Here is a 20,990-nt window from a genome sequence, read left to right as displayed (position 1 = left end):
CTAAAACTCAGAATGTTTGGGAGGTAAAATGCATGACAAACCGTTTCAGAGTCTTCACAAACTTGTTCGATGAATGGAAAAGGTGCTTCAGGCTTCTGGAAACTGATTGCTTGCGACCAGCATTCTGTAGTTTAGAACTTTCTAAAACAGAAAATAAAAAGCAAACCAAACCCAGCACTTAAATTTCAGTTAGTATCTCATACAGAGCCTTTGTCTCTTGAACCACAATACTAAATTTCAGCCAGTGCCCACTATATTCCTTCCAAAAGAGAACATTTACAAACATGCTCAGATACAACCTTTTGCTTGTATTTTCATTATCTTAGTGACAGCAAAAAATTTCCTTACTTGCAGCAAACTCAGACTTGGTAAAAATGTTTTGCTCCTAGGCAAAGTATAGCTTGAACCAGTACCACTTATTCTTAATGTTCTAAATGGATATGAATTTTGCAAGTGGTCTCAAAGACCCAAGAAGAGAATCAAACCATCAGTCAACACCTTAGGGTGTTGTAATTCCTCGGTTTCTGTCCATATATACCTTAAGCTTCTAAGAACTGAATAATTGGCGCCCTAGCAATCAGTAACATCACAGCATCACCAGTTTAACCTAAGTAAAAGCTTTAAGGAAACAAGTAGATTGACCCTCATCTTTCTCTGTATCACATTAAATGCATGTGCTTTTGTTTGGTTTTTTTTTCCCCCCATCACAACAATTTCCACTCACCTGTATTGCTTCAGAGCTTTCACAGTTACATTTGCTCCCTAGTAATCTGGAATCCAAGGAAGAGGTGTTTAACTCATTTGTTCACTTCATGTCAAAGCTGAGACCTGCTGTGTGCCTGCAAGGATCTCTAGACCAGCTCTCTCAATAGAAGAATTGTATACATTCAAATATTTGCCCAATATTCTAAAAAATGTGGTTAATTTTTTATACATTGTATTATTTTTCACTTTCATGAATTTAACTTAATGTCTTCCCTTCTCTCATGCATGGCCTGAGTTTCCTTGTAAGCCAAAGAAAATTCTTCCAGTGGGAACTGAAACGCGCAAGCTCTGCGAAACAGCTGTGTCCATCTGTATACCTGTAAGCAGATTTTAGAGGGTATGCCAATAGATGGCAGTCAGGAACATGCAGGATTGTATAATGTATAATGTGTTGTCGGTTGTTGTTGTCCACATATGGCATTTAAAAAGAACGGGTGCTTAAAACCGTTTGAAGTTTTTTTGCATTGTCTTTTGCGACGTCCCTCCTGTTTAATGCTGTTGTAAGAGAAACAGCAGAAACATTTAATTTAAAAAAAAGAGTTAATTCTTCAGATATTTACTGTGATCTGAAGAGAAAGACAAAAAGAAAAATGTAACTGTGAAACTAGATCTCAGTTTTCCAGGATCTGACTGTTTATTTGGATGAAGCGTGGAAACCCATCCAGACTGAAGTGTGAAACGTTTTGAGGGACACCCTTCTCCAGTGGGGAAAAATATGACTCATGAAGAACTGTTTGCTGAAAGCTGCTAATCAGTCTGCTTAGGTGTTTTCAGAGTAACATATTTCCCACTTACCTCCCATGCAAAATAGGAGGTGTCTATCTGTGTCTCCCTAGTAAGTTCTAAGTTTGAACATTTAAAGAACATCTAAATTTGCTTTTGTCAAAACCTCATCTGTGGAAATGCTCAACATATTTTAAAATGATGAATAAATTTGCACCATAATTTGCAGATTGAAAACCACAGAAAGAAGACACATTGTTAGCAATAATTACCACTCTGCTGAACAGCAAGTACAAAGAGAATGAGGTTCTATTGGGGGTGAAATCATACAATTCAGATGTATGAGACTTATTAGATCATCAAATCCATTGTCTTTCCAGTGCAAACTTGTTCTCCATGGCATATTCTCTAATGCGCTGGCTGTTCAGTTTAGTTTTAACAAACTCATCCAAATCCATGACTGCTCCTTTGATGCAACTGATCTTAGTTTTCTTTTCCTTTAAAAAAAATTAATTTGTTTTTCTATCTGTAACTCCTCAGATAATTTTTATTTTACTGTGAACTTTTTTCAATATATTACAGTAATGTAAACCAAATGCTAGATGAAACCTCCTGTCGTACTGTTTCCTTCTTCCAAGGTTAAGACCAATTTAGGAATATAAATTTCATTCTAATTATGCAATTTTTATTTTCTTCTATATTAAGGATGGAGGGAATGGAGGAGGAAATTGCTGAAGGCAAACCAACATAATTCTGCATAAAACACCCAGAGACTGCAGCATTGAAATAAGAGGGCACATTACAAGTGAAATATACGTTATTGGGCTATTCAGCGGTTTGGGTTCAGTCCACAGATTTGCAGAGGCCAACAGCAAAAGAAATAATGTAAAACTAGACGGAGACTGTAAACTCTCCTACATAGCTATTTGCTTTTGTTTTACAGTATAGTGTGTCTAGAAGCCAAAAAACATGGAGCTGAGATTAGAGGGTAATTTGGATCTACAGGAAATGGAACTTTGTCTGTTATTTAATTAACTAATAAATAACATAGAGTAACCTTTATAGAAAAGCACCAGGAACAACAAAATAAGTTTATATTAATAAATGATACAGCAATAGAGTTGTGAGCTCTTTTAATAGAAGCTCAGGAACAAACAAATAGTGGCCGAGATTAGAAAATTTCCAGCGATTAGATTTAGATCAGAAGCATTCAAACCTGGACTGAAGTAGGCAATTAACTACAAAGGTATATTTACAACATTAGCAGTCTTTCTCTTCTCAGATAGGATATATAGATGTTTCTTCACAGTTCACTTGAATACAACGGATACTTAAAAGCAACGTAAGTCAGTTGTGGAAGAATAAGAACAAAGTTGCGTATCAGGCTGCTAGTATGCATCTGGGGTCTCTGCTCTAGAGGAATGTCTGTTATGCTGTGCCATTTCTCTGAGGAGGAAGATCATCTGGAATTCTTTGTCCTATCACTAGACAAGCGGGTGCCTCTCCTCAAGTGAGGCAGATGTGAAGTAAATAGGATTACCTCAGTGCAAAATTATCTGAGATCTTAGCCCCACAAATCAGACAGCCTATGGAACAGCTAAATATCATTTAGGGTTACCCTGAATAAGAAGCAAATTAACACAAGATGAGCTAGATCCCACTGAAATCCTAGTGGAGGGCATAAAATGGGGTTTAGAGTTTTCACTAACTGTGTAACCTTATGGAAATACATCAAATAGCTGGAAACTTCCAGACAAATTCAAACTCAGTTTAAAGCTGCACATTTTTAGCAATACAGAAAACTGACCCTGGGATAACGTGCATGGAGACATAATTCCACACAGATTTAAAGGCGTAAGTACTGGCCAGACACCTCAATAGCTTGAGACCATGATAGATTCTGTATTACCTCACCTCAAGGTGGGATGTCTTTCAAAAGAAAATTCTGTATCTCATGAAGAAGCTGTCGGCATGACAGTCATATTAATGGGCGGTATATTTTGGATTACAAAGTCAGGCTCAACAGCTTAAATTGTAACTTCTTAAATTCCCTATCAGAACTTCTCAGTCTATGGCTTGGCTCTCAAGCCTGCTTTTGTGTATTCTCACAAATAATTATAATCTAAACTTTTTAAATGCCCTGTGGAATCAGAGATCCTTCTCTTTGTTAAATGCAATAAAACTGTGTGCTCTGCTTGTGAATCAAATTAGAAGATTTTTATTTCACCTCTGACTTGTCTTGTAAAATACATTTCAACCCAATTTCAGAAAGAAAATATCTGGTAAGCATTTTACTGAGGAGCTGGGTTCCTTTCTTAATGAAGCATCACACAATTACTTAATCCACTCAGAATTGTTTAGAAAGAATGATCTACAAGAAAAAAATACTTAAAAAATACATTTGAAGTGTTGCCAGGACATACAATTGTAGTAATTCAGTTATGATACTATGGTATTATGAAGACAAATGGATGACTGTTGTTTGTAATCATCAGGGTTTTCCAGAAGATTAAACAGATGAAAGCAAAGCTTCCTAAGTAATTCCCTAGGAGATTTCATCATATCACAGAGCAGGTTCAAAAGCAACAGCTGATCTAATTCCAAAAGCTCTTAAACTCACTGTACATTCCAATGTATTCTTCCTTGTATTTTGGTAAGCTTGTTTTCTTCAGCCCCTGAAATGCAAAGCATAGGGCAAAAGGCAGGCTTCAGTGCAAAGCCTGAATGAACAGACTTGGGCAGGAGATCTGCCTGGAATCTGGGCAATTTAACCCTCCCAGATCATGCTGGAGCGATAGCACACAACCTTACTCTTCTAGCTCCTCTGTATTCTGAGGCTTTTGCCTATGTTATCCAAGTAATCTCAGACCTTTTAGATCAATTACCCTCTCAGTTTTTTTCACCTTCTTGCACTCCTCCTCCACTGTCCTTCAGCCAGCCTGAGCATCATGAGTATGATAAACTGCAGAAAAATCACTTAGTGAAAAGCCAAGGTGCCAAGACCCCAGTTATGAGTCCTGTCTTTGTCCTCACCTAGCTTTAATTCATGCAGAGCTTGATTCTGCTGTCATTTATAAACCACAGCAGATCAGTGGTTGTAAGCAGATTGAAGGATACTCACAAACAATGTCCAGCTCTTTACTGACCTCTCTAAAACAAATGACGAAGACAGAGGTTACAATACTAACATATAATCAAAGAAGAGTGTGGTAAAGAGAAGCATGGTAAAAAATGGATAAATGCCTGGGCAGGTCCTCAGCTTATGTACAACAGCATATCCATGCTGACTTCTATCCATGTCAGTCAAATCATGCCAATTTACATGAATTAAGAACCTAGCTCAGGCCTCTGTTATATGAAGTGAAAGCCATTATTTGGGCTTTTCAGTCACATACAGTAGCTTATCTCAGATCTTTGATCAAAATCCTCAGATTTCACGGAGGTAGATAAATGCCAGAATCAAATTGCAGAGTCAGAGTGATGCCATAATTCTTACTTTTCCTGCAAACTCTTTGTCTTTATTCTTTACCAAATATAAGGGATGGACATCAGTCATATATTTAAGGCAAGTTCCAAAGGCTCTCCGATTATGTTACAATCCTGATTTATCCAAAATATACTACTGTGCAATGCTAACATTACAAGCAATTATGAGATTTTTATTTGGTTGGAGGCAAGGGTGTTGCTCAAGCTGACTCTACAGTGTAGTACTGCCACATGTAAGCTCCCACATCCTCTTCCAGACATGCAGGAAAATGTTCTGAACTAAACAGATTTTCTATATTGTTGCTTATTATTTAAGGAAAAGGAGTTAGGAAATCAACAACAGAGTTGTCTGTGCTTTGCTTTGAGACTGGGGTTAATTTCTGGAGCAGTGGAATTTTATAAGAACCAGGCACTGGTGTCAGATTCTCAAAAGGAGGGATTTTCTGCATGTTGTTTATAACTGCTTCTGTTCTGGGCTGGTATGTCAGCAAAACAATTTATACTAAGAATATTCTCAGATATTCCATCACTTATTCCCTGTTGACTAGGAAGGTGGCCTGAAAGACCTGAGATATGCGCTAACTTCAGAAAGGAAAAACTGTACCATGGAAAAAAGGCTTCTTTAATAGGATGAAAAAGAGATAGAATACATCATCTGTATTTTCAGTACCAAGACCACCTGCAAGTGATAATGCTTGTATGAATTTTAATTAGAGAAAAAACATTTTCTTGCAATGTCTCTTTTCCCTTTCCAAGCAACATAGCTGAATAGTTTAAGTTGCTATGGTTACAATGGGTTGTGGCAGACTGTGGATCATCGTGATCATGACATATTTGCACGTAAAGAACAAAGGCCACATCTTTCCATTTCAGCCAGATGATTTTAGCCCTAAGTATTTCTATGATTTTAAATCAATTGATGCAGCTTGACATAACAGTCATACTAGGTGAAGAAAAATGAAAACTTCATGGTAGTTAAACTTTTCAGTTTAAAATAAGTTCCTTTGCAATGAAGCATTATTCCAGTTAGAAGTTTATTTTAAGAAAATAAATAGTACTTTTCAACAACCCATATAGAACAGGAGTTTTTATATATGCTTTAAAAAGAATGCCAAGCTGTTGCCTTGGCTCTTGAGCTATTAAAGGCACAGTCTGTTTCCCATGAATGACGAGCAAAGAGCTGGCTGAGATTCGAACTCTCTCCTAGTTTGATCCATTCTATTTGAAAATGTAGCAATCTTATCTTCCCACTGCATTGTGCAAGTATTTTTCATTATAGATTGGCATCACATCCACTGGAGTACTTAGTGTCTTCCATTTGGAGGCAGCCAAGTCTCCTCTTTTGATCCAAAACAGTTGTTAACTCTCTGAAGTATTTCTTTATATGAAAAATGAAAGAGAGATCCTTGAAACATTTTAGTGGAATCCTGTGTGAAACTAATTTGTAGGAAAAAACAAATCAATAGGTGTGTAGGATACAGAGGGAGAAGGGGTGTGTATGTGCTTGTGTGCATTCTAGCTTTCAGATGTTTTCATCCAACTAATTTCAAGGGTTAAGAGCAAGATAGTGCACTAAAGTGATTCCAGATGGGCCAATATTAATATCTTTCTTTTCCTGATGAATGAGAAGGTATGACCTAGTTAGAAAACTGCTAAAATTACAGGCGCCACAGAGGCTTCAGCTGGTGCCCTACCACATAGATATTTATCCTTACCTCTGCAATTATAATGCTGATGAGCTGCTCGAACCTGCTGAAGGAGACGTTCCAGGGCCTCAGTGTGTCCCCTGTGCCGAGATTCTCTTCCACTGCAGTCTTTCCAGTCTATTGAACAAAGGAAATAAACAGAAATGAAACACAAAGGAGCAGGAGAAGGTTTTAAAATATTTTCTTGCCTCTGATACTTCTTGGCTTTAGAGGAGTTTTACATCTGGGCACGCAGGAAAAAATGGCAGTTGTTTTTAAGTCTGCTGTTGTTACTTGTACAGTAAATTTCCTTTGCCTTGTGCCAGCTAGGTAATTAATCATAATGATTGTTAACAAAGAGCTCACAATCAGCTCCTAGAAGCTCCTGTAGTGACTGACAAGACAATGGCTATTTCTCTTCAGCACATAAATGGCTGCTGTTCCTGTAGTGTCAGAGCTGCTCTCAGCCTGTACCATACTGACACTCTCAATACCTCGCTAAGATCACACTACTGCTCCTTCTGCATTTTGCTGAGACACCAGGAGGCTAAATGACTCTCCTACAGTTATATAGGAAACCAATTGCAAAGCAGAGAGTTAACGTCTTCCTACATCCAGAGCTAGCTCTGTAGCCAGACAAACGTGCTCTGAGTAAAATCTTCTGAAAATCTGCATCCAGCAGAGGCCTGAACAAACGCTGGCAATTCCTGCCCTAGAGTCTACGGTCTGCTCAGCACTGCACTCGTGAGGCAAGAAGCTGTGGTTTCTGTCCCACATACCTTCAACCTACAAAAGACTTTGTTTTCACTCATTTGCTGCTAGCTATAATCACAGTCTTGATTTAAAACACCAGACAATCTCATCACAAATAGGAGGATGAAACTGTGTGTATCAGAGAGGAACTTTTTAATTGCAGACTTGACTATTTTCATACTTTCATTATAATGAGAAAAAAGTATTGCACCAGTTTCCTGACTCAAAGTAATGGTGGATCAAGGTATTAAGAGATCTGTCTGCATGGGAGACATGCTTCCATCTTGCTGGCATAGAGACCATTCACAGCCCCAACAGTTTGCTCACTCACTAAATATACAGATCTAGTTTCTAGTGCAAGTTTGGAGTCAAGCATTCCTTCCAATGAGCTCACTATGCCAGGGATATAAATATGTATTTGCTGCCATTTAGTATAGCAGCTAGAGTAAGCCCCATGAAAGGGTGGAAAGAGAAGACATTTGCTATCCTGATAGCCTGTGGGCAGTTGTAACAGCTGCAGAGTGGCTATCCTGCATGTTGTAAGCTATTGCAGAGATCAAGGGCCAGCTGCATTTATAGCTCTGTGTGGGGAGGCCAGTTCTTAGATCTCCTGTGAGCAGCCAAGAGGAACCAACTGGAACTCACCAATCTCAAAGTGCTTTGGTGTCATCGAACTGGTAGAATTTTGAACAACCTCACGATTTCTCTATTCCAGTGGTTTCCAAACTTTTTGAGCGTGCAGATTGCTGACTGCCTTAAAAATGACATGGAAATCAGACCAGCTTCCCTCATTGTCCATCACTCACATGCTAATGAATAAGCCTAGAAATGTTGCTTTCTACCGTGATTTCACAGACCAGCTGCACAACACTGGCCACCACTTTCCAGGCTGCTACTGTGTATGTGGGGGAAACAGGAGGACAGTGGCAAGCATTCACTGTCATGCTACACAGATGCATCTCCAAGGATGTCACTAAGCTTCGATGCTCTGGGATTGGAATGGATCAGGATTAAGCCCTGAAGCTTTCATTTCCCTTGCATATTCTTCTGGCTGCCGTTTCAGACAACTTTGTAGAGTATTAATGTATTCACATTTAATTTTTAGCTTAGGGCCATATTTTGTTATGCAACACTGGTGTAATTTCAGGTTGCTGCCTTCTTGCCAAGCACAAATCTGCTAGTTTTCAAAACCAGCGGTGAAGGCAGTCACGTGGATAAAGAAGTTCTGTCCCCAGTAACTGCTGTGGTAAATAGCATCTTGTCTCTCAAGCTAAAATTCTGATGTTAATATTACTTAAAGAAAGAATTTACATTTAGGCTCTGATGGTCTCACTTGCTGTAAAGCTTAAGCATGTGTCACTAGGGATACATAATGAAAATACCACATTCTTGCCAGCTGTCTATATACAGTGAGCTGAGTCTGCCTAATGCATCAACAAAGAAAACATACATATATAGCCACGAAGAAACGTTTCTCTTTGCCATAGACTCACAAAAAATCCCATATATATCAGGTGATGCTCCTGCTCTCCTACAAGGAAATCCAAAAGACTCCTTTTGTTACCTTGGCTGTGTTTCAGAAAAACATCCCCACAGTGGCTGTCCCAGGCACTTCAGTAGTACTCCCATGGGTGGTACCGCTCTCCCTGGTGGAAGCAGGGACTTCACAGAGTTCTGAGCAGCTGCACGTGACAACATGGCCCTAATGCCAGCAAGTCTAGGACTTTCTGCTATTCTAAAGCCCAGAATCCCTGAGACACTAAACAAGGGAAATGAGCTTAATTCTCTGCATAGTTTTTTGTGTTGAACCACTGAAATCTGCAGGAAAACTTCCTTACATCCCAAAGCTTTGGAACTGGCACACATTGACAGATTTCAGAAGGTTAATAACAGTGGACAAGAAATAGACAGGGAAGACAATGCAATATGCTCAAAGCAAAAGTTCATATCATACAAAGCTACAGTCTTAAATGCCTCCTATCTTGCCAGGAGTGCCCCATTCCTTGGGGATATTTAGCTGAATAACAGTTACTGTAAAAGAGTCTGTTTCTCAGCTGATGTAAATTTTTGGTTTGTGGGGCCAAATCCTGTGTAGTTATACCTGACTATAGTCAATGTAATTGCATGTCACTAAGTTATTTAAACCAACTCCATAGTAGTGAGTTATCCATATAGCCAAGAGTATAATTTTGTCCCAAGATTGTAGCACATTTTTGTTCTTAAACAGAATATTTCTTTAGCCTAGTTCTGGTTTTATTCTGGGTTAAACAAGAGCAAAATTGAAACAAAATGGGACAATGGTACTACAAGAGCCTCATTTATCCAACCTTCTCCATGACTACTGAGAGTAGGTACAGCTTGCTTTATTTCTCGCATTAAAATGCGAAGTTATTAAATTGTTACATTAGCCTAATAAAAACAAGTGTTAATGCAATAAAATGAAAAGTCCCATCTTACTGCATTAGTCAATACAAGGAAGCTGTAATATGTTGAGCCAGTTTGGCAGTGAACACTAAGTCTGGAAAAGCAACTAACAACACAATGTGATTAAAACAGATTAAAAATACAAATGAAAAATCATAGTCCTAATGGAGTCTGAGAAAACCTGTCATAGGTTTGAAAAGGAAGAAAGGCTTTTAGACATATCTGGAATATTTTATTGCTTATGGGCTAGATCCTACCAACGTGTGTGTCCACACTGGAGTATTTTACATACCGGATGCTCTAAGAATGGTCTAGTGAATGGGATCTATAATGCTACAAGGCAGAATACAAAATTGCATATGATACATGTAAGTGTTTTGGTTCTAGCAGTTCAGATTCAGATTTTGATCCATTCATGTACTGAGGTTCCATATAACGGAACTTTATTAAGAGAAATGAAGCTCACAATATTTCTCATTTTTCTTAAGTGTTAGTGACTAGATGACAATTTCTGTCAAAAGACTGGAGAAAAATAAAAGATAAGACAAATAAATACACATATATGATTATTTTGCTTATTTTGTGGGGGTGGAAGGAGCTGCATTTCATTTATTTATTTATTTATTTAGTTTTATTTATTTATTTATTTCACTCCTGGAGTGAAATAAGTTTTTCTGTTCTTTGACGATGGAGAAATTCTTACAAAGTAACATCACTAATCAAACTAGGAGGGTAGACATTCTCAACCTACTTGAAGGAGAAGCATATTCAGGAGTAGATTTGCGTGGAGGTCCCCATCCTCTCATGTTGTATGCTGAAACATGGACATAATACCTCTGGCCCTGCAAATGGAAACAACTGGAGTCAGAACTATCACTTGACTCAAAATCTTGGCTGTAATAACTGGAAAGGAGTCCCTCCCAAAGATGTTTTCTTTGGAAAACTTAAATAGCTTTCAGTGGCATCAACTGATGCACCATGACAGATTGAAACAGTGCAAAGATTTCAGGGCAGGTGATCTGCTGAGGGTTAACAGAACACATCAATTCCAACTGACAAACCGCAATCTCTTCTACTAAAGCCGAACCCTGGGAACTCTTACAGTCAGACTTCAGGAATGGGGATTCCCCTTTTTCCTGTTGTATTTAACAGAGTCTCTCTACCAGCACAGCAGTGGAAGAAGCTTCGTTTGGCTGCCACTGAAATCAGTCAGACCTTTATCACTGATTTGGATGCATAAATCTAGACCAATGGAGAGCACTTCTGAAAGTCTAACTTTTAATTTAAATATGTTATATACTTTCGAGATTATAGATAAACACACAGTAAGCACTGTTCTTAACATGTGCCTATGGAAGTGACTGCAAGCTTGCTTGATTTTAGATGAAGAACAGTTACTCTGATTTGTTGTTAGAAAATGTGAAACAGAGTAAATGCATATTGTGGCTTAGCTCCCTGGAAGATAGTGTGCTTCAAATCAAAGATTTGTTCAGATAAAAGGCTAGAAAAACCAGGTATTTTCTTCTATTCTGTGTAGAGCGTTTTATATTGTACCCATTGCTTACTTTTTAAAGTTAATTCTCTCATTTTGAGAGCCCATGTTTTGGGGCACTGGCCAAAGGTCACATGCATACCTCCCCCTACTATATAATTTTGTAGGCCTGATTCAGTGTGCAGTGAATTTGGTTGAAAGGCTCCAGCTCAGTGAATGCTGAATTGTGTCCCTCTGATGACGTTTCCCGTGGAAATAGTTGTATTTTGAGCAAGCTTTATTTTCATCAAGTATTTTGTGAATCAAAATTTCCTTGCACAAATGGTCCTGAACAACCTGTAGGAAAAAGGCTTTCAGACACATGGTCAAAATTATTCTGCCTAAGAATCCATATGAATATTCATCAATTTTCTCCATTGCTGACCCAGTTCTTGTCAGTGTAAAACATCTATACAAAAATAAATAACAAAAATGAAAATGATTACCATCAACATGTGTGTTCCTGGAAGAAGTGGAAGAGAAAGAACTGTTATTTTAGCTATTGGTCATCAGAGTCAGGACTAGATCTTTCACGAGCCTTTGATCTGCACTAAGATTATCCTGTGATCCAGAGAACAGCAGCTTTCATTCCAGTCTTTTCTGATCTCCCCTAAGCATGACAACTTGTAAAACAGTTCATGCTGTCTGTCTATTCCTTTGTGACTTTCAGGTTATGGATACCAGACATATTATGCTTAATGGCTGGAACTTGTTGCTAGAAGAAAGGCACTCTACAGTTATTACCAACAGGCGTGGATGCAAATTATCAGTGTCTTTGTATCACTGGGGCAGCAGGAGGCATCAAGATATAAATGAGTCATTTGGCACTTACCGTTCTGAGACCTGTGATGGTGCACCTCAAAGACTGAAGATTATCCATAATTATTTCACCAACCAAAGGAGAAAAGTCTTCTGAAGAGCTCCATTCCACTAGGAAACAAACAGCAGGAGAAAATCAAATCAGGTACCAGTCCAAGCAAAGAAATCAAAGTACTTGAATCACTCACAGGTTAACTTTTCTCCTAGCAATTTCCCATTCCATGTGGATACTAAAAGTCATGTTTAACAATAATGTTTAGCAAAACTTCACACAGTAATTACATTGTATCTCTGTGTATAAGAGGGAAAAGCAAACTATTGTTCAAAAGCTTTTCAGGAAAGAATGATTAAAAATATCCTGCAATACAAATTACATTCAGTCAACATTTGCCGTCATTTAAACAATTTCCTTTTAAAGAGAGAGAAGTAGTGGAAAAGATCAGGTACAGGATTTGGACCTGCTAACGCCATTTGGCAGTTTATACATCCAAACAACAAGTACTGTTTTGCAATTGGATCTGCATAAGTAGGCATGGGCAGAGAGTCCTTTTGGCTCCACAGGCGAGATCACCTAGCCTTGGCTAATTTGTATAGAAATATGCTCCTTGGACTAGATCCGACACTCACTAGAGTGTCTGCATTGGTTTCAGTGGGTTCTGGCTCTCTTGTCCAAGCCTGATGCTGCTGTGGTCACTGAAATTACAGATCTCCACAAGGACCTATTAAGTTGTATCCACTCTTGAAGTGAATTAAGTGGCGCTGGGCTGACACGTCCCTCCCAACCCATCCTGCAGCCTAAAGTACAATGGGTACCTTCACCAAAGTGCTCCCATCAACTTGTACAGGCAACTCATATTCCTGCTTAAGGGGTTATGAAATTAGTAGTCCTGCTGTCAGTACTCTTCCTCAGTACTTGAAAAAATGAATGTGCACATAAAATACTGTCAAAGAGACCAATGAAAAACTACTAGGTGATTTTAAAAAAAGAATATGTGCAAGTGGGGAACTGATGGCTGCAGGTAGGAAAACAGCCTCTTTTTCTTAAATTATGCTTTATTAATGACAGGTACCATGATAAGAGTTAAGGTTAATCCCAGAGTCATACGTCTAGGATTTAGTAACTTGTGCTTCGGACTCAAACTTCCAGGAAAACCTATCAAAACCATAGTGAAATGAATGACTTAAATTATTCTACTGTAGATATGGGAAAATCACACCAATTTTCTAGATTTACACCAAAGTAGAGAATTCAACCCAAAGCTTTCCCTTTAAGATTCACAAAATAATTTATAGAGACTTTTTTTGCATATTTTTTTGTATTGAAGTCAGTAATTTAGAATCGATCAGAGGGTATAGGTATTTTAATTTCAACATGTAGAATTTTCATCTTCTGGCTGTGTCATACTGGTATTTTCATGTTAAAAGAAGAAGGCTTCACAGAATTTTTCGCTCAGCATATACAACATTTAACTGCCAACACATTTTCCTAAAATAGCCAAGTATCAATAGCACAAGTCAGTTTTCCTTTCTCTTGAAATTGCTCCTTTTCTGTGATTGCAGTTTGTGAATGCATAGCAAGTTCTGCAACATTTTTGTATTTGCTGCAATGAAAAGGATATTGGTTTTGTCTATTGTCTTTGAACTTTTTCAGTGTATATTTTTCTAGTTTTCCATGGATTTTAAATACCTAATTACTGCCACCTTTAGTGGAAGCTGTCTCTGTGTGTTAGTATGAAAATGCAGAGACTGTTATGGTACCGTATCTTAGGTTTTTGTTGGCAACTTAATTATAGGAATACTTATAAGTACCATTGAACTTGATGGCCTGTCAGAGTTTCCATTATAAACCACGATTTTCAGAGTTTATAACTCCACTGCATTAATATACATGCTGCAAACTTAGACGTTGTCTGTTTTCCAGAAGGATAAATTGGAGAAACCCTATTTGAAGTGCTGAACATGTTATCAACAGGCTTGCAGTGACTTCAGATACCATTTTTCTTTTCAAAGATTCATGTAAAGCAAGATATTGTCACTCAAGACAGATTCTGCCAACAAATCCCGCCTTCATTGAAATCCCCAGGCATGACCGAGTGTGCTTCTCAGCATGAGGGGCAGTGGTAAGGCTGCACTTTAGGCAGCACAAAACAAAAGCCAGGGGTGAAATAAGCAGCTTTAAGCCACGTTTGAGCTTCCCAAATTTTTAGCTCTTCTACGGACTGGAGACTGCCCAAACATAAACTGGTAGTTCAAGACGCATATTTAAATTTGGGTAGCTTACACAAATAAACATTGTAACCCTGTTCTTGATGTGGGTCTGCTGTTCAACCCTTCCACTTGTAATTCTGGCATTTAGAAAAGTGCTCCTAATATTTAGAGATCCTAATACGCTGCCTGAAGAGGAATTAACTGCCTTAATCTAAACAGGATTGCAATCCTACACATTTGTGAGCGTGTGTACAGCAGGAACATCATGATGCTAGTATCATGACTAGCAACAGCATGGCAGTTTGTTCTCAGAAATAGTCAAGGACCACTGAGTTCAGAGAAAGAAGCTGAGTTACGAAGGGGAGAAAAGGCTGACGTTGCCTTTAGAGCCAATTCAGGAACAGCTGAGGAAGTGGGTTTTGAAATAATAAATCAGGGCTTTGCTCTGATGTTCTAGGGCAAACTGTTGCCCCAACTCATGTTGTTAGTGCAACCCCATGTGCAGGGCAAATGCCCTCATCCACTTGCTGGGTGACACCGTGGTCTCCCAGTCCCTTGAAGGACAACTGCTTGCTAGGGAGAGCGACCGAGTCTGCTAGGCCTTCCACAAGGTACTGCGGAGAGCTGTGTAGCCCTCTGATCCCCCCAGTCAGCCGAGTCTTCACTGGCTGCTAGGCTGAGGCTCAGCTGTGCCATTATACAGCCAAGTAATGCTAGCATTTTGCACTTTTTTTTTTAGCTTAGCTTACCCTGTGGTGCCTGAGACCCATGAAATTTAAAACACAGGACTATGATATTAGCTTGTGGATCAGGTTATGGTTATCATTATGACTGAGAATCCCCCTTTTAAAGGATATTTACCTAACAAGATGGTGTATACAAAATTACTCAAAATTCAATTTTCAAATATATATATCTTAAAACCTCACATTTGGAAAAAAACCCTGCCCCCCAGTTTCAATAAAAATTTCCATAACTGAAAAATAAATATTTTTTGAACAGCTGTGTTGGAATAGTGCCTTCTTTTTCCCCTTGTTTCAAACTACTACTGAATATACTGAAGCATTGCTATTTTTGACAGAATGTCATTCTCTGACTCATGATATCTGTCATAAAGAAACTCATAACAAATTTTGGAATTTTTTGCTTACTTTTGATTTTTACAAACTTTTTTCCCCCCATTATTTTACTGATTGAAGTGAGAAGAGGATGACATGATACAGCTTTAAAGAAATGCAAATCAGCTTAAGTCATTTATCACTTAAGTTTACATCTCCTGTTATACATTGCTGGATTTCAGCTTTCTACCATAATGGTCATCTAAAAATAATACATAATACTCTACTATACTCATTCATTGGGTTTTAAACCTTTTAGAAGGATGTGAATACTAGTGTCTCTCTTTTGTAGATGGGAAAATGAAGACAAGGAGATGTAGAGCATCTTGTTCACTCAGCAGGCCCCAAAACAAGAAGGGACAAACTCCTATGACCTATATTATATTTATTAGGCCTGTGTTTCTCATACTTTCTGACTCTGTGGGATACATATAGCTCTTTCTGGCACCAATACAAATCTACACTTCCATGGTCTCACCCTTGTGATTAACCTGGATCTAAAAATTATGTAACTTTTTGTAACTGAGAGAAGAGTGCTGGGAGAGACTGCTCTGTAGTAAACAAAAAATATCAACCATTTTTGTAACTCTAAAGTACTTGGGACTTTAAGAAAGAACAAAAGGCTAGCTAACCTCAGCACCTGAAAAGTTGAATATAAAAATGCTCAAGTATAAACACCTGAAGATGAAGAGGGTCCTTTGTAAGAGCCCAGGAACAAGAGCTGGTCTTGTAGACTGCACCAACTGTGCTGTAAAGGACCTTAAAGCTGTTGGGTGAATTAAGGATGGAGCATGTTCCAGTCCTGTTCTGAACACCCCAAAGGGCTGCTTTGTCGTGTACGCTGAATGTCTTTGCTGTTGCGGCTTTCCATCTGACACTTCACGTTATGTCAGAGCAGGCTTTTTTTGTGTGTTTAATATATTGGTGACTATGTGTTTTAATGAAGGTGCCCTGTATTCCAGAGCTAGCAAATGCACGATGTGTTGCTGCGGTCGCCAAGATAAGTAGTAATTTTTAAATAAACAGCAGTATAAACAGTTACATAAAACTCATGTAAATTGCTGGCACATAATTTTAGACTGGCTTAAGTTATGTAACTTACTTGTGGCCAAGTTTTTTTTTTTTAATACTCAATTCATGCATTTTAAAATAAAGGGAGAAGTTTATTTTCACCTGTTTCTTTTCCACTGGCTATCTTTCTGTTATACTGAGCACGCCTTAAACAGTTTATCAGAGAGATTGACAGACAGACAAGAGCCAAAGTGAAGGCACAAAACACCTCCTGACTGTATTGTAGATTCATTCAGGAAAGCACCTTCTCCTGAGTCAAGTAAATAGCCCAAGCCACAGTAGAATTTGTCACTTCTCTTGGCATTTGTTTTCGCTTGCACTTAAATTACTCACTGGATTGCTGAGTAGATTAATTAGACTGAGGGACATGATTTCTGTTGCTAAGTTGATGGGGTCTACAGAATAGTGTAATGAGCTGGGATTCTGGGTTTTATTCTTGCATTTGCTACTGACTTGCTGTGTTACCTTGGGCAAAGCATTATGCCACTATGGCTTTTAATCCAGACTTAAGCAGCAAAGATTCTCTCCCCTTCCTCCCCATGTCCAGGGCCTAGGCTGAAGGACACTGTGATCTTAGCTTGTGTTTCCAAGGGCCTCCACACAAATAATTGTGGTCAATAGCTTCCTTTGAAATGTAAAGCTGAAAGAGAGCACTAACACCAGAAACCACTTCACACCATCTTTTTCTGCTGGCTGATCTTTATGAAATAATTTTAATAATTTACACTCATAATGTCTTAGCAGACATTTGATTTAAGGATATTGAACACTGCCATTCGTGTGAATAAAACCAGGATGAAAGTACCTAAACAAATATTTAGAAGTATAACACAAGTGAAGAGAATTGAACACTAGTGATAAGCAGGAATCAGTTTGTTGGTGTAGACAGCATCACCAGCTCAGATGGAGAACATTGCAGTATTTGGTCAGCTCCTCCTAGCTGCCTTGAACTGTTCTTTCTAGCCTGGATTAAGAAAGGAACATAATTTTTGCAGATTTGGGTTCAGGCTCTGTTCACGCCTCTCTCATGTTTGGAAATTCTCCAAAGAATGATAGGAGAAAGACAAGTCATACAAGCTGTAGGGAGTACTTATAGAGATCCCAGCATAGTGCTTCCATTAGGAAAAAACCCAAATGTTTGCAACTGAGGAGCTTGTATTTGTTCCCATGGATCTGGTTTTTTGTGTGTGTGTGAAGGGCATAATCCATCCATAAATGCACACTAACTTAGAACATCTGGAATTGGTTGCATTCTGCTTAGTAAGCGTGTAGACAGGGACAGTATGATACGAGCCACAGCATTTACAGAAGGGACAGGTGAACTTTTCATTTGTTTGTTTGTTTGTTTAGGGACTCTAACTGGGTTTTACTACAATGCCTAAGGAACTTAGGCATATTGCTGTGCAAACACAGAAGTTAAAACAGTGTAGCTGTGGCCTGGGACTAGGATTTCTAGGTACTACTTAAATTAAAACCTGAGCTCCTAACTGCTCTAAGTACTAGCGTTCATTATTTTGGATCTTATCTATTATTCCAGTTATTTCTTACTCAAGGGTCTTCGTACAGGGTCAGTAGAAACATCAGTAAGGCTGAAGAGGAATGAAAAAGATGCAAACAGCACTGTGTACACCTGAAGTAAATAGAGCACTGCTGTGTTTTAGTGTGAAAGAGCTACAGGTGGGTTTAAGGGCCTCTCGTCAGAACAGTACCAAGAAGAGTGCCAAGAAGAACATTCCTAGACTATTCCTAGAGATCACGTCTTCATTTCAAACTTCCGTGGCTATGAATCTTCATGATACTTGTTTCAGAGAATTTTTTTAATATTCAAACACTTTATTTGCACTAAAGCTTCTTCCCAAACAGCTGTGGGCTCCTTTACTTTTACGCCTGCTAATAATAACCAATGATGTTAAATAACCTTTCTTGTGGCCCTGTTTCTGGATGTTCCTTTGACCCAGGCCAGAATACTCTATTTTACGTCTTGATGTTTATGGGAAGCATTATGACAGCAGGCTGGGTGCCAAAGACATCTTTGCTCGATCATGGTTTCACTAGTTCATCTTATAGCAAATCTACATTATATAAGTGATTTATACTATTTTTATTGCACTGTAATAAAACTCTCACCAGGAGAAAATAAAAAAATTATTGACTGTTTTTTCTCAAGTATTTGATTAATGTTTTCTAAGTACTAACAATTCTTTATCCATTTGTAATAAGGTCAGCTATTTCAGTAGAAGAAGGAACTTTTTTCCTTTCTGTTAGTGAAAATGACATTTCTTACTAACCTTTTATAAATAACTAAGAAAACATGCCATGTGGGTGCATATTGCCTTCCAATGTGGGCCAGTGGTTAAAAAGCTACAATGGATTACAATAACAGCCAAGGTTTGTGTTTCAGCCCTGCAATCACAAACATATCCCACTCTGGCTGTGGAAAGAAAAGTGGGAGAAGATACATGTTAGAACTGTGAAAAGGGATTGGAGAATAAATGGGGTTCTTATGCAAAGGCTTCACATCCTAGAAGGGTATAACAGGCTTGGCTCCGATTCTGTGAATTTCCACTCCCAGTGGGTACGTTTTACTCAAGTAATCCGCGTAACTAAAGCCAGTGGGGAAGCTTATGAACGTAAGGACTACTCATCTGTGTGAAGCATGCATGGGTTAGGCTCAGCTTCTTCCCAACACATAATACGTTAAAATCTAATTAATAATGAGCAGTTGAGCAGTTGGGAAAATGCAAACAAAAAAGTAATCTACCACAACGTACAAGACAAACCAGAACACTGCACAGCACTGTTAATAAAGAAAGTAAATACACAAACGCTAATTCAAGTAATCTGTTTAATGGGATTCCACTGCTTTTCCTCTGGTTCTCCTGTAATGTATTTTTAAAGAGGGACTTAGCTGCATAGATGTTAATTAATTATATTTAAGGCTTTTATTTCTTTATAAACTAATCCCTACAGTAACTGAAAGAGCTTTCACTTTTCCCTAGCACTGCAGCCAGGTGTTGCAGGCAAACCGGTCTTGATTTCAAGAATTTTTACTTAATTTAGTTTATTGCCAATTAACACAAACTTCTAATCACTCATTCAGGGTGAGAAGAAACAAAACATAAACAATTAAATAAACATTAAAGTGAACAGCTTTCCACCACCTTTCCCAGGCTCAACTTAAGCCAAACACCTATCCTCCCCCTTTCCTGCTGCCAACTTCCCATGTCTCCACCATGGGGTTACACTCAGCGATGGGGGTTTTCCATCGCGTTTAGAGCTACCTGAGCCAGCTGTGACCAGCACCCAGCATCTCCTGACCTCCTGCCACACTTGTGGCCCCTCACTACTGGAACCTACCATATATGCCCAACACAGTACTCAGGCATGAGCTAAGTGGGTGCTCATGTGTGAACTCATTGGGTGCTCAGACATGAGTTAACCGGGCACTCATGTGTGAACCAGCTGGGTGTCCATTAGTAAATTAAATGGGTGCTCATGCATGAACTGATTGGGTGCTCATGCATAAATTGATTGGGTGTTCATGCGTGAACTAATTGGGCACTCATGCATGAAAACAGTAAACCCTGCAATTTATGCTCAATACATGAGGTTGAAGCAGATCCAAAGGCCTGATTCCAAATTTACATTCTTTTATCAGTTCTGTGGGTCAGATCTAATCTAATTACTAGAACAGTATCAGGTTTTGGTTGGAGAGGCAAACTGACTATGTTTTGGACCCTTTATGCTTGTAAAAGGTCCAGAAAAGTCCATGATGGACCTGAGAAGACTTCAGACAAAGCAGTGAGTGAGGAAACTTTGCCACAATCCCTTTGAAGACATTCTGGTTTTGTTTAAGTCTCCAGTGAGGAAGCATTCCCAAACCCATGAATCGAAAGATGTGCTAAATCAGGAACCTCCTTCAAGACAGACGCTGAAGGTCTTGAGTTCCATTCCTGCTACTGACTATAAGGAATTCACCTCTTCTATGCAATACCTATGAACTGGAAGCTATAATGCTTAGCCACATGCAAATAATTTTTTAAAATACTTATTAATTTTGGTAAGTCAAAGCAAATGTAAAAGGTAAAGCAAAGTCTAAAATCCAGCAACTTCATGATATGAGCCTTTTTTCTTAGACACCAAAGGCAGACAAAACCAGAGCCTATATGTCTGGGTTTTCTCATAGCCATTCATCTTGAGCTGCTGTTCAAAATCCTTATAAAACACAAAGCAGGAGGAAAGAATGATTGAATTGAGTAACTGCTGTCTGATAAACTACATTAGTTAATTACACCATCACTTAATATGTGATCCATGATCAAAGGTGGTTTTAAATACATAGCAAACTTAAAAAATAGAAGTTCTTAAATTTTATGTTAAGTCCAACACATACTACAGACATTGACA

At 38.5% G+C, this 20,990-nt stretch overlaps 1 protein-coding gene across 1 annotated transcript in view; it reads right to left on the bottom strand.

Annotated features, from left to right (window-relative positions):
- Window positions 1–20,990, bottom strand: part of ANKFN1 (ankyrin repeat and fibronectin type III domain containing 1) — a 65,382-nt gene that overhangs the window by 21,901 nt on the left and 22,491 nt on the right. The window contains exons 6-9 of the mRNA XM_075720023.1: window positions 12,200–12,297; window positions 10,588–10,678; window positions 6,690–6,797; window positions 42–141 (exon numbers count right to left, since the gene is read on the bottom strand). Of these exons, the coding sequence (XP_075576138.1) occupies window positions 42–141; window positions 6,690–6,797; window positions 10,588–10,678; window positions 12,200–12,297 (397 nt within the window). The remainder of the gene's footprint in view (window positions 1–41; window positions 142–6,689; window positions 6,798–10,587; window positions 10,679–12,199; window positions 12,298–20,990) is intronic.

The sequence above is a fragment of the Pelecanus crispus genome, chromosome 12, assembly GCF_030463565.1.
Source record: "Pelecanus crispus isolate bPelCri1 chromosome 12, bPelCri1.pri, whole genome shotgun sequence".
Classification (NCBI taxonomy): Eukaryota; Metazoa; Chordata; class Aves; order Pelecaniformes; family Pelecanidae; genus Pelecanus; species Pelecanus crispus.
This window is presented reverse-complemented; position numbering and strand designations above follow the sequence as displayed.